At 38.7% G+C, this 14,253-nt stretch overlaps 3 protein-coding genes across 3 annotated transcripts; 1 reads left to right on the forward strand and 2 right to left on the reverse strand.

Annotated features, from left to right (window-relative positions):
* Nucleotides 1–4: 4 nt before the first annotated feature.
* On the reverse strand, nucleotides 5–6,498 carry LOC100631559 (multidrug resistance protein 1A-like; the record flags this gene model as incomplete). The annotated part of the gene is made up of 23 exons (XM_011405449.2): nucleotides 6,242–6,498; nucleotides 6,033–6,185; nucleotides 5,904–5,976; nucleotides 5,686–5,817; nucleotides 4,906–5,414; nucleotides 4,681–4,852; nucleotides 4,364–4,488; nucleotides 4,192–4,308; nucleotides 4,087–4,141; nucleotides 3,797–3,910; nucleotides 3,637–3,750; nucleotides 3,463–3,588; nucleotides 3,192–3,396; nucleotides 2,933–3,140; nucleotides 2,594–2,717; nucleotides 2,326–2,514; nucleotides 2,086–2,244; nucleotides 1,930–2,031; nucleotides 1,762–1,839; nucleotides 1,584–1,667; nucleotides 364–567; nucleotides 188–288; nucleotides 5–92 (listed from the first exon to the last, which is right to left on the reverse strand). Coding segments are annotated over exons 2-23 (3,228 nt in total), but the record flags the coding sequence as incomplete, so codon positions are not given.
* A 129-nt stretch (nucleotides 6,499–6,627) lies between these two features.
* LOC100631684 (polyubiquitin-C-like) lies at nucleotides 6,628–9,340 on the forward strand. Its single transcript, XM_003382703.2, has 3 exons — nucleotides 6,628–6,814; nucleotides 6,878–7,009; nucleotides 7,178–9,340. The coding sequence occupies exons 1-3, from the start codon at nucleotides 6,664–6,666 to the stop codon at nucleotides 9,223–9,225; spliced, it is 2,331 nt and encodes a 776-aa protein (XP_003382751.1). The 5' UTR covers nucleotides 6,628–6,663; the 3' UTR covers nucleotides 9,226–9,340.
* On the reverse strand, nucleotides 9,237–14,241 carry LOC109581719 (death-associated protein kinase 1-like). The gene is made up of 13 exons (XM_019996076.1): nucleotides 14,203–14,241; nucleotides 13,998–14,090; nucleotides 13,580–13,681; nucleotides 13,426–13,533; nucleotides 13,282–13,380; nucleotides 13,124–13,231; nucleotides 12,914–13,048; nucleotides 12,774–12,857; nucleotides 11,696–12,709; nucleotides 11,525–11,605; nucleotides 10,672–10,779; nucleotides 9,676–10,599; nucleotides 9,237–9,596 (listed from the first exon to the last, which is right to left on the reverse strand). The coding sequence occupies exons 1-13, from the start codon at nucleotides 14,224–14,226 to the stop codon at nucleotides 9,372–9,374; spliced, it is 3,105 nt and encodes a 1,034-aa protein (XP_019851635.1). The 5' UTR covers nucleotides 14,227–14,241; the 3' UTR covers nucleotides 9,237–9,371.
* Between the last annotated feature and the right edge of the window lie 12 nt (nucleotides 14,242–14,253).

Genomic DNA, 14,253 nt, shown 5'->3' on the forward strand with positions numbered 1-14,253 from the left:
CAAATCTGAAGGCAAGAGCATAACCAAAGAAGATCATTCCTTGGGACATTCCGTAAGCCACGCCTTCAATGTGATGGAATAACATTGATGTTCTAGGGGAGAGATCAGGAGAAAGATCATAATAGATTCCTTTGTTTTCAATTATTAAATTACTAATACTATAACATTGTGTTACTATTATCATTACTTGTAGGGTTTTCTGATTTCCATTTCATAAAGTTCGGCAAATTTGTTCTGCAAATTGAGAGCAGTCACTGTTCGTATGTTTTCCAGCGAATCTACAACCAACTATCAAAAAAACAAAAATAAAACATTTCTCTTTCTCCTTTATTCTCTCCCTCCTCCATTTACACACCCTCTTACCTGTCCAGCATGTGCAAATGCTCCTTTATTTTTTAACAAATGTTGTCTGTAGAACACTGCTCTTGCTGCACCAACAATGACTAGGAAAGGAGCAAAACCCAATATGATGATTGTCATTATCCAGGAGTAGGCCAGAGCTATCCCCAGGGCAAACAGTAAACTGATGAGTGTCTCAATTAGTGTAGCAAGTCTTAGTCCAGTAGCCTAAAAGTATACCAGTAATAATGTATCTGCAGCATGTACTGATACATACATGCACATGTATTATAATGAGCAATACCAATAGTAAGGTTTCACACAAGATTTTGGTGTAGTGCTCAGTTCTTGCCAGCTCATGAGGTGTGCTTTTTAGCTTGCTCAGTAGAGCTTTGCCATTGTAAAAATAGGCGTGATATTTTGTCAAAAATGACTAGGAGAGAATTTTCTATTTTCATATTTTTTTCTAATAGATATACATGTTCTTATGTTGTGTAGCAAGTTTGAGCTGATTCCAAACAAATTTGATTTTTTAATGAATTTTTAAAGTTGCTCCAAAATTGAGCCAAAGTCCCTGTACTATAGTACAGAGATTTTTGACAAATTTCACCAAAAATGACTAGGAGAGAATTTTTCATTTTTATAATTTTTCCTGATACATATACAAGTTCTTATGTTTTGTAGCATGTTTGAGTTGATTCTGACCAAATCTAGATTTTTAATGAATTTTTAAAGTTGCTCCAAAATCGAGCCAAAGTCCCTGTACTATATTTTGGTCAAATTTTGCAAAAAAATGATTAGAAGAAAATTTTCAATTTTTATAATTTTTTCTGATGCGTATACATGTTTTTATGTTGTGTAGCAAGTTTGAGTTGATTCTGATCAAATTTAGATTTTTTTACACAATTTTAAAGTTGCTCAAAAATCTGGCCTGAGACCATGGGCTATAGTACATGGTCTCGAGCCAAAATTTTGTCAAAAATCGCTAGGCAAGAATTCTTCATTTTTATAATTTTTTCTGATACATATACATGTTCTGATGTTGTATATTTTGTTTGGGCTGATTCCGATCAAAACTGGATTTTTTATGAATTTTTAAAGTTACAAAAACCATGCACTATAATACATTTGTATTACAATGGAGTGTTTGTCAGCTCATGAAGTGTGCTATTAAGCTCACTTAGTACACTTTATGTGGGAAACCACAGTCACTTATCTAGTAATATAAGGTATAGGACACTCACTCCTTGTATGAGGGCTGCATCTTCAGCCAGTCTAGTGGTAAGTGCTCCAGTGCTGTTCTTCTCTTCATCAAACCAGGACATATCCTAATTAATGTTCATAGTGCTCTCAATATCATTATTATTATTATTATTATTATTATTATTATTATTATTATTATTATTATTATTATTAACTCACTTTTCTGAGCATTGCCTTGAACGTTATGGAGCGGATCCTAGAGGTCAGTTTCTCACCGGAAATAGCAAAACAAAATGTCTGCAAAAAATTTAAAGTTAAATCCACTCTTATTTCTACTTATCACCTCTCTTTCAGTAACTACAGTAACTCTCTATTTGTTTCACTTACTTTAAAGAAGACAGCAAGTGCAGATACAAAGGCAAGTGCAAGGAAGAGGCCAGCTGGCAGGTGAACTTCATTAAGTACTTGATCCTGTTCAGCACTGAATGCCTAATAAGGAAGATATGGGGTCAATATAACTCTAATAACTCTTCATTTTCTCACTTTCAATGCTTCTCCAAAGATGATAGCAAAAACAGGAAATATTGATCCTTGTACGCTAGCACCAAGAACACCAAGAGCCAAGAGCCACCATTCCTTAGCATTAAGTTTCATTATACGTCCAAGAGAAACCTCAGGCAAATCCTTATCCCATTCTTCTTGCTAGAATTAATAGGAAAACAAAGGAAAACGAGATAGAGAGAGAGAAAGAGGTCAAATTAAAGTCACACAATATTTCATTACTTTTTTCTTCAACATTTCAGTCCTGGTTTTCTTATCTTTCTTATCCTCAGAGGTAGAGGCTTGACGCGAGAACTGTCTACTGACTTGCTTGCTGTACTGCTTTGATAATGGAAGTACAGCTGGTCCCTTAGTCTCAGCAGAGGATTCCTGCTCTATTGACAAGTATGCATCATCAATGGCCCCTTGAGTCTGCAAAATAACAAAAAATAAATAAATATACGCTCCCTTATGCTACAGAAAAGTTGAGTATATTAATGTCTATTCTTACTTGTGATGTGACCATGTCATAATAGAGTCCTTCGAGTTTCATAAGTTCGTCATGAGTCCCTGTTTCCTTTATTTCTCCATTATCAAGGCAGACTATCAGATCAGCATTGCGTATAGTAGAGAGACTAAAAGAGAGAGGGAGAGAGGGAGAAAGAGAGAGAAAGGTTAAAGGGAAAAGAGGACAAAGAGGAAATCAGAAAATTAGGAAAAGAAGCAAAAATTAAGTGGGATGCATGCACACACAATGTACAGTAATTTATAGAAAAAGAGTGCAGTTTCTTTACCCACTAAGATCAACAAATGTCTAGTTATTAATATACTATTAGGTCTACAATCTTACCGATGAGCAATGACAATAGTAGTCCTCTCCAAGCTTGCCTTCTCCAGTGCACTCTGTACCAGTGACTCACTCTCACTGTCAAGAGCTGATGTAGCTTCATCCAGTAGGAGTATCTTTGGATTACGAATGAGAGCACGGGCTATAGCTATACGCTGCTTCTGACCACCACTCAATTGAGTACCGCCTTCACCTACCAGTGTATTATAGCCTGAGAGAAAGAAAAAATTGTAATGATGCTTTATTAAAATTAAAGACTTACCATCGGGTAATTCAGAAATAAACTGATGAACGTTTGCTGTTTTAGCAGCTGCTTCAATCTCTTCTTGAGTTGCCCCATCCTTGGCATAACGAATATTGTCAAGTATTGTTGTGTCAAAGAGAACTGGCTCTTGACTGACTACACCAATAGCATCATGGAGACTGGCAATATTGAGATCCTTGATTGAGTGTGATGCTATCTTTATCTGAAAAAAAGAGATACAAAGAAAAAGAATAAAAATATTAAGGTATAGCATGTATATTAATATTACCTCTCCTTCCTCAATGTCATAAAAACGTTGGAGTAGTTGTACAATAGTGCTCTTACCACAGCCACTGTGACCAACAAGAGCAACAGTCTGACCAACATCAACACTGAGACTAAAGGATTTGAGAACCTAAAATAGACACAGTAAAGATTATTCTAAATATAGATATGGCATTACCTGCACATCAGGTCTGGTTGGATAACTGAAATTGACGTCTTTCAAATGAATGGTGGCAGGCTCACTCTCCTCCAATACAATGCCTTCAGTGCTGCTGGAGTCAATAGGAGGTTCCTGTGGATATAATATGATAAACTAGGAGTGAACTATGGTAACTTACTTTCTTGATGACGTCAAAGATAGCTCCTGCTGCTCCTAAAGCAGTGCTCAATGCTTCCATGTAGGGTCCTGCTTGACCAATAGAGAATGCTGCTATGAAGACACAGAAAAATACCTAAAAAAGAATTATGAGTTCACTGGCACACAATTAGGTTGATACACATTTATTTTTAAGGCCAACATGCTTACAAGATCAAAGTGACCACAAATGTTGCTGCCTAGTGCATGTGCATACATGTACATGTATGTGCAAATGTCATTAATATTGTGTGATCATTCATTGTTACTCACGGTAAGGACTTGTCCTCCTTGTGTTAGACCTTCTGATATCAAATAACCACCAAACCTAGTAATAAATAAAAATAAGGATAGTTTTAAAAATAATATTCTTCTTACCAGAAAGCAATAGCATAAGCTGAAAATATCAGAAAGAACACGTATCCCAGGCTAAGCCCTAAACCCAGTCCTTTCTTAATACCAGCACTCCTTGCACTTTTAAGATGTGAAGTATACCTAAAACAACAAGTAAATTCTCTTCTCTTTCTCTTCCCTTTTTTCCTCCTCTAACCTATCTGATTCTTTATATTCTCCTCCAAAAGCAATGACGGTCTTGATGGATGACAACACTTCCTCTGCCAGAGCCCCAGCAGTTGCATAGGCCTTCTGCTCAGCACTAGTGAACCTTGTTGTAACCTAATAAAACAAATCAATAATAACAACAATAACAGGAACAAATATGTGTACAATGAATTTGACTATAGCATATAGCGCGAGGATCATGTGTGTCTAATAATTTATGCAGAGAAAGTTAAATTATGCCTCACACAGTGTTCAAACAGAAGTGAAATTTGCTGCATAAGTAAGCATGTATAATATAATCCTTACTATTGCCATCAAGGCTCCACCCACAGCTAGAAATGGTGTGATTGAAAGTAGTGCTAAGGTGAGTCTCCAATCCCTCACGAAACCAATAGTGAATCCACAAATAAGTGAGCCAATCCATTGAAATAATATGACACACTTTTCACCAATCCCAGTTTGGACTTTATCCAAATCACTAGGGAGAGAAGTACAATTAAATTACATCATTCTATTCATTGATTGACTTACTCTACTAATCTGCTTGCTACTTCTCCGCTAGCGTTAACATCAAACCAGGCGATGTCCTGCTTCATAACAGATTTATAATAAGCAAGTCTTATCTTATAAATCTGTCGCTCGGCAGTCACTTGGAAAACAGCTTCAATGTAATACCCAATCAGAATAGCAGCAACAGCAAGCCCAATGAAATAGTAGCAATAAATATTTATCGAGTTAATGAACTCGTCATCAGTTGTACAACTGCTCTCAGTGCCAAAGAAAAGGGTGACGATGGCAGCAAGGGCAGAGCATTGAACCGGATTGATGTTGAGAGTTAAAGGAGACGTTGGTAAAGACGTGCTAAAGTTGCTAAATGGCACACAGGTCAGTGGATCACCAATGGTGGCATAGGTTTCAATGGCATTGCTGTATACCTCACAGGAGAAGCCAGGAGATGAGGAGGAATATACTATAGTGTTGTTTTGCATGTAGCTAGTGACATTGAGCCCAGAAACAGTATCAACTGCATATTGAGTAAACTAACAGAGAAAATAGAGCAAGAGAAAAAGAATTAATATAAAGGATAGTGTGAGAAAGCAATATGGGTTGCCCAGACCTGTTAACTAATGAATGTCTCATACCAAATAATCACCTACACATTGAACTTTTTAGTACTTAAATCTGATTGGACAATGTACATGCATACATCATGCATTAGTAAAGTAGTGTACAGTGTACATACATGTATGCATGTGCATGTATCTATGTGTGTGTGTGTATCTATGTGTGTGTGTGTGTGTGTATGTATACTTGCTGATTGATGAATGCGTTCACAAGGTCACCAAATACAAGCATAGCACCTGGGAGAGCACACCCGAGAGTAAAAGCAGCCAAAATAGCAGTGATCATGAAGAAGCAGTCAATTGGAGTAGCAAAACTAAACTATAGAGAAACACACAAAGAGATAATAATGAGTAAGTGTAATTATTACAAGTGGATGTAATTAGCATAACTGTGGTTTTACATACCACTTCTTTGAGGGTAGCAGGAGGAATTGCATCTTCATCATCACCTTCTTTCTCCTTCTTCTTCCACCAAGGCCTAAGAGAGAGAGCACGATCAATAAAACATTGCATCTTGAAATTCATTGTTTTTACCTTTTCACGGTTTTTGGTTTAGTCTCAACGTCAACAGTGTCATCAGTCTGAACGACTGGCGGTGAGTCATCTTTGATTTTTACTTCATCAAGTTCAATTTGTTCCTCTTTACTGGGAGGTGGAGCTTTCTCCAGATCTCCTTCACTCATTGCTCTAGAAACAAAGGATTTATGACATCATTATACTGTGCTTATCGAGAATAATCATACTTTTGTACTCTCTTTTATTATAACGAAGTCTATTATAATACTAGAGATTATGATTCCTCTTTTAATTTGAGTTTAATTCTCGAGGTATGAGTGCTTTCTTTCTCTTTTGTTGCAGAATATAATAGTCTAGACTAATCTGGCTTTCAGCGAGTCTCCCTTGCCTTTTATACTGAGAGAGAAACGGGCGGAGGAGCAGCCTGACTGATGCAATGTTGTTATCGTGTAGCTGACCTTTGTGCTTGATTATAGTTATTTTTGCTCAAGGCTAATAAAGTTACTAATAATAGATACAATAGCAATGACGCAATTGTTTTTAGTAGCTAATTTTATTTTGAGTTCACCCACGCATTATTAGCACCTTGAGCCCGCCTACGCAGTAATCATATTCATATCATATCGACATCATCTCCTCCTCTTTCACAATGGCGGCTGTTTTACAAGTTTTAGTGAAGACCATCAGTGGCCGCTGTTTAGTGTTGGACCTATCCCCTAGGACTACCATCAGGGAGCTAAAAGAAAGAATAGAAGAGAAGGAACAAATATCGCCAGAACAGCAGAAATTGGCTTTTGCAGGTTCGTGTGTAAAGAATTAAAATACAACAAGTGATAACAACAACAACCCCCTTCTCCCTGCAGGGCAGGTATTAGAGAACCCGTCTCTGTCTTTGCAACATTATAAAGTTACCAATGGGGCCACGATTCATTTAGTAATTACTAGTACTGGTCTGAAAGGTGAAATAATGACGATATACGTTAAGACATTAACAGGTATATTTATACAATATAAAAAGTATATTTAAATGTTTTTAAAATAACTTAAGCCATCATATTCTTGTGTACACAGTGTATGCGTGGGCTTTTATATGCTAAAACATATTATTAAAAATATAATAAGTGATTTTTTATACTCCGTTCCCCTTGTCATCCTCTTATTAGGTCGTGTAGTGTCAGTACAGATTGATCCTACCTCCACTGTAAGAGATGCCAAGGAGAGGATAAGACAGAAGGAAGGAGTACCAGTAGAACAACAGCAGTTGATATTCTCTGGCCGAACACTAGAGAACGATCGCTCGATCGACTCTTACAACATACAAAAAGATTCGACCGTCCACCTGGTCATTAAATTAAACTCGTCTAACGAGTCAGGTCAGTCTGCCTCTTCGGCCAGACATCCCTCACACACTACACAGCTACCACCAGTACCTCCACACTCACAGTCCTCATCGACTCGTCAAAACTGGTCCAATGAAGTCCAACGCTCCTCCTCCTCCTCCTCCTCCTCCTCTTGGTTGACTGTGATAACACCCTCAGGAAGAGAGGTGAGGTTGGACTCTGTTGATATTGAGAGAATGAGTGTATTTGAGCTAAAGAGGTCAGTCTCAGCTAAAGAGAGGGTCCCTCCTGATCATCAAGTCCTCGTTTACAACAAAACTCAAATGCAAAACTCTCACCCTCTCAGTTTTTACAGGCTAACCCCTGGGTCTGATATTTACCTCTCCTATACCAACTCTTCAAAGATGAACCTTTACGTTAAGACGCTCTCCGGAGACACGTTCATGCTCTCTCCTTCTATTTATCAGTCGGTGAACGACATCAAAGAGGAGCTGAGAATTAAGCACAAGCTAAACATTAATAATCAGAGGCTTGTGTTTCACGGAGTCCTCCTCGACGAGTCCTCGATGCTGTACGAGTGTAACCTCCCTAACCAGTGCACCATGCACATTATAAAGGACCCCAATGCAAGAGACACCTCTCCCCCTCCTCCTCCTGTTTCGAGACAGTACCAGCAACAGGCTCCTCCGATACCGATCCTATTCCGTACCCTGAGAGGGGATATCGTCACTTTGTTGACGTACCCTAATGAGAGGGTCAGGGATTTGAAGAGGCGCCTTCAAGAGAGGGAGGGTTTCCCCCGAGGGCCCATGAATTTAGTCCTTGGAGGGTTGGAGCTAAGAGATGAGGCTTTTATCGAGGAGTATAAGCTCCAGCAGGACTCAACGCTACTCGTTACTTTTAAAGTGCCGAAAGGATTAGAGCTATCAGCTGTGGACATGTCTAACGATGAACTGATACCGATTGATGGAATCAAAGTTGACGACAGAGTTGAATACCTCGAGAATGAAATAAGACGATTATTCAAAATCGACGACGGTATGGCTCTCTCTCTGGTCCTAAACTCAGACATACTTACCCCACAGTCGGTTCTATCACAATACGTGATTCCAAAGAACCCTGTCGTTCAAGTGTACAAGCATAACAAGAGAGAAGAGAAGAAGAGAAGTCTCACTGTTTGTACTGTCACTGGCATCAAGTCCTCCTGTGATCTTTATCTCTCTCAGTCTAAAGTCATTGACCTCAAGGCCATCATACAAGACAGGCTCCTAGTCCCTACAAATGAGCAGGTTTTAGTTAAAAGAGGAGTCATTTTGGAAGATTACTTATACTTAAATGAAGCACTGGCCAGCAAGGAAGGAGAGGAGGACGACGAGAGATACAAGATAATGCTTTTTACCAAAGTCCAAGCAACACGTACCATAACGGTCATACTTTCAAACGGATCTCCAGTTAATCTGAGGATGCAGAGCCATCAAACAATACTGGATCTCAAGGGTTTGCTAAACGATCGCACTGTCCAGCCTGAGCAGCAAGTCATAAGACATGGCGGCCATATACTAGAGGATCACTACTGCATAGGGGACTACCTCCTACCCGAGGGAGCTAGACTAACATGTACCTCACTAACATCCCAACACATTCATGTTTTCAATGTTCACGCAAGCGGTCACAGAGTCAAAAAATTCTGTGTAGAAAGCCAGAGCTCTCTGAGGGTTCTTAAATTATTGGTAGCAGCAGAGTTTTCTATACCGCTGGACCGATTGCGACTTTTATTTTGTGGGGACCTGCTCTATAATGAGAAACCAGTTGATCAGTACGGGTTTCCTACCCCTTGCACTTTGTGGGCTGACTCCAGCAATAAAAATTAAGTATAAAAAAATAAGTAACAATTTTTGTTTGAATTCACAATTATTATTGATTGTCTATTGTTATAATAATAATTATTATTATAGGATAGTTAATATTTTTAAGGGACAATTCAAACTATGATACAATTAATAATAATAATAATTGATTAATTTGTAACTTGATTAGCTGAATATTTTTTATCAATTCTTGCCCTCACTAAATTGTAAGCATCAACTCTTCCTATCTCTTGAAGTGCATAGAACAAACTATCAACTGTCCATCGCGGCTTCTCTCCCCATTTGAGGATAAGTTTCTTGCTGGGCTCCTCTTGACTCCTGAGTATGTCAATGTACTCAGAGAGATTGAGCTGTTTAGCTAGTGCAGTCCAACCCTACAAGGATGTGGAAAGAAATGTAAGATTGTAGATTAGAAAGGAAAGAATGAGAGAGAGAGAGAGAGGGAGGACTTACAGGTTGTTCATCATCTTCGCTGAGGAGGTTATCAATTTTAGATAATATCTCATCTTGTATGAATGTCACGTAGCATCCTCTACCAGTGAAGGAGCTCATCACCCTGCTGCTATTGAAGAACAGTAAGGACTCTACACTCTCAAGGACTTGAGATCCTTCGTTCCATAGACTCCTACCATCCTTCAGTACATCAGCTATCTCTGAAGAATGAAACGAATGCGGTGAAGGAGAATGGTTCGCTAGATCTTTTGAGCTAAGAGTGAGCCATTGAAGGAACACAGCAGGCACTATGAGCCTCATCAGCTTTATAATGATACCCTGAATGTAATCTATTGACTGGATGCACCTGTTACCACCTAAGTGAGCCTCCACCCCCTCTTTCAAACGACCAATCAGATCGATTGAAGATCCATCGATAGCGATCTTAATGAGTATCTGATATTGAGACGAATCAATGATTAAGTGATCTTTGTAGAGACTAGTCTTGTCTTTCATGGTCGTCATGGAAACTATGTGTACCTGTAGACGAGGGAAAAACCCCAATGGGAAGAACTCATTGGTATCCATGACGACCAGACGACGCCCAACATAAGGAACAGGGCTTGACATTTTCGTCCAATCTGATTGGTCAGCTTCGGGTCCGACTAGGGCTGGGAACACATACTGATGGGTTGACTTGGACTTGGCACAAACTTCAAAGTGACACAGTAACTCGAGAAAAAGCGTCCGATAGTAGTGATTAAAGGAAAGATGTGGAAAGGCTTCGACTATCTGTTCCTCGGTGAGAAAATGAGTCTTGTATTCTCTTAGAGGAGCGTTTGGATGTGTGGGCGGGGCTAGGGCGTGGCCTAGTACATCATGACAGAGCCAGGATGAGTCGAGAAAGACCCACTTACCAAGGGGGCCGTGATCAATATACGTAATCTAAGGAATAAAAGAATAAATAATTTATCTCTCTCTCACAGACACATGTAGTCTCTTTCTTTCCTTCCTTACCACTCCAGTGTCAGATATACACTTGAGTATATAGGTAATCTGTTGATCAGAGAGGAGCTTGTTGACATTCGACTGTATCATGAGACAAAATTCATTAAATTCCATGACCTATTATAAAAGAGTAGCTCAACAGAGTGACTAACAAAAGTATTACAAAAAAATTTCAATCAAATTTGAACTTTTTAAAGTTACTCCAAAATCGAGCCAAAGTCCCTGTACTACAGTACAGGGATTTCGAACAAATTTTGCCAAAAATTACTAGGAGAGAATTTTTCATTTTTATGATTTTTCCTAATACATATACATGTTCTTATGTTGTGTAGCAAGTTTGAGCTGATTCCAACCAAATATGAATTTTTTATGAATTTTTAAAGTTGCTCCAAAATCGAGCCAAAGTCCCTGTACTATATAGTTGGCCAAATTTCGTCAAAATTGACTAGGAGAGAATTTTTCATTTTTATAATTTTTCCTGATACATATACATGTTCTTATGCTGTGTAGCAAGTTTGAGCTGATTCCAATCAAATTTAATTTTTTTATAAATTTTTAAAGTTGCTTGAAAATCAAGCCAAAGTCCCTGTACTATAGTACAGGGATTTTGGCCAAATTTCGCCAAAAATGACTATGAGAAAATTCTCCATTTTAAATTTTTTCTGATATGTACTTACATGTATATTGTGTAGGTTTTTGGGCTGATTTTGATTAAAATTGAATTTTTATGGAATTTTTGAAGTTGCTCCAAAACTTGGTCAAAAACCATGGGCTAGCTACTACACATGTAAACTTTATAACAGGAAATATAAACTCTAGCATTATAATGATGCATTTTGTATATTTTATACAAGTTACTTGCCTTCATTTCTGGTGATTGCTGTTTTATCGATTCAATTTTCTTAATAACTTTATCAAAAATAAGTGGATACACTTGTTCACTCTGCAAATAGAAAAGAACCAAAAAACTCAGAATGCAACATTGATTAATCATTATTGATCATTACTATTATCACTGTTTTTATTGTCTTACTTCAGTTTGTACAGCTCTAAACAAACTAATTTGTTCCTTTAACAGTTTGATATCAGAGCTGGTCGGCTTCACGCAGTTCATGTGTATGACGCGTGGAAGGAGCTCAAGAAAAGGATAAAACTTTGATGCCATTTCGCTAAAAAAACCCTCAAGATTCTGAATGACTTCAGAGCGAAGTTTCTCAGACAAAAGATCGTAATGAGAGCCAACAACAATAACCGGGACAGTGGACCAGGCTGGTAGGTCCCCCACTTCAGAGTAAGGGGAGAGAGGGGAAGAGGGAGAGAGATGAGGAGAGGGAAAAGAGATAGGAACATCATGAGGAGATACACCTGGTAATAGAGTAGAGGATTGAGATGGGCTGAGTGGACTCAAGCGAGAAGGAGAAGTTGAACGAGACATTTTGGGTTTCAAAGAGGCCGAGAACCCACCAAAACTAGAACTATAAAGACGAGAACGGAACTTGGTAACAGCAGGTACAGAGACTGTCCTTAATCTGGATAGAGTGCCTCCCTTGACTACCTTTTGCTGTACCTTTGGAGAGAGTCTGGCTGTATCTAGCCTCTCCCTGTGTTGGTATGGTATTCTCTTACCAAGGTTCCTCATTTTGATGAGCCCTAACCAATAGAGTGCATCCGAGCGTATCTGAGGTAAAGGCTGGCTCAGGTCTAGTACCAGCGTGTATATGGTGTGACCAGTGCTGAGGAAATGAGAGTGAGACGTGTAGGAACCAAGGTCTCCGGAAAAATCCCAGACGTGATAGGTCTCGTTGCCACCGGATATTTTTAAATCTCTAATTTCGATCCCGTAAGTATGTCTCTTCTTTCCTCCTCCTCCCTCTCCTTCCTCTTGTGGGGCCTCGCTCTCTCGTCCCAGTAGCAGCTGGAGGGTACTCCGTTCTAACGAGTCTCTCAAACAGGTTTTACCGCTATTGGACGGACCGAAGAGTGAGAGCTTTATATGCTCAAGGTGAGCATGGCCACTGGTAATCTCGTGCATCCATGACTCATATTGCTACAAAAAATTATCAAGAATTTATTGAAAAAAAATAATGAATATTATACCCAAATAGCCTTACTTGTCTGTATGAGTGTAGAACTGATTTTAGATTGTGATGACCTCTTGCAAGAGCAGTGTCTTCAGGCAGTTCTTCTTGTGTGGACTGCAAATAATAATATTAGACTTATTATTGGATAAAGGGAAAGAAAGAGAGATTACCTCTCCATTTTGATGCAAGGCTCTTAGACATTTGACATTAGGAGGATACTGCTGCTCTTGTAACCAGTTGACAACAGAGCCATGATCATTGAGAGCTGATAAATGAAGCAAAGTAAGTACTGGTAGAGCAAAACACTGGGAGAAAGAGAGGAAAAGGAATAAACAGAGGGTTATGGTCCTAAAATATCATTCATATTTCAATGTCCATACTTCACTAGGTAGAGGGACAATGACTGCTAGTGTCACCAGTTCATAGAGCTCCTTCAATATATCAAGGTACCCGTGCTGTGCAGCATAGTGCAATGGAGTCTTACCAAGCTAATGAATGATAAAATTAATAATAACAAGGAAGGAGAGAAGAGAATTACTTCATTTCTAATGTCAGGCTTGGCTCTATATTTTATCAATGTCCTACAAATGTCAGCATTGCCTACTCTCACTGCATGATGCAGTGGAGTCCAACCAAACTATAACAAAAAATATTAATACTGGACAATAATTGAACCACCCACTTTATCTTGCATGTTCACTTCGTCTGTGGTCAGCTTTGTCAAAAGGTGTTGGACCATCCTGTGATTGTCGTGTAGACATGCCATATGTAGAGGCGTGTGGCTATAGTGCTATAGACACAAATGTAACGATGAATGTGGGGCTAATGTATAATACCTTGTCTTGTGGGGTTAGTAGACAGTCAGGATTATTGGAAAGGTATATAACAATCTCGGGTCTATCTTGCAATACAGAATAATGGAGTAGAGATATACCTTCCTGTTTAAAGAGAGGGATGGATCATAGAAGGAAAGAAGATGTGTCACGTTAGCAGGTTATTGGTTATCAGTGTCTAGGCCTCTGTATGTGTGTGTGTGCGTACATTGCTTATACATGCCATTTTCAGTTATGAATTAACAATAGGAAAACAAGAGGAAGAGAGATAAGGAGAGAGAGGAATATGGCAGCCAGGTAACATCAAGGCAGTGTGTCTTGCCAAATAACAATTGACTGTTGGCATGTTTTATATTTACCAACACAACAAATAACCAGTTTTTGGAATGACTTCTTACATCAGAGCCATTTATTCACTGACCTCTTCAGTAGCACTAACACATTGCGGATGTTTTCTAAGTAAAGCAATGAGCTTGTTCAGGTCACCCTTTGCTATACTAGCAAACAGTTGCTCCTGGAATAAAAAACATAACACAAGGAAAGGAAGAAAAAGAGAGGAATAAAATCAACATATGTAGCGACAGAAAGAAGACAAATGACAAGAAAATGAGAAACATTTTTCATACCAAAACTTGTTGAGGAATAGGCATTTTGCTATCAAACCACACCCCACAAGG

This window comes from Amphimedon queenslandica, unplaced genomic scaffold (assembly GCF_000090795.2).
Source record: "Amphimedon queenslandica unplaced genomic scaffold, v1.1 AMPQUscaffold_13520, whole genome shotgun sequence".
Lineage (NCBI taxonomy): Eukaryota > Metazoa > Porifera > Demospongiae > Haplosclerida > Niphatidae > Amphimedon > Amphimedon queenslandica.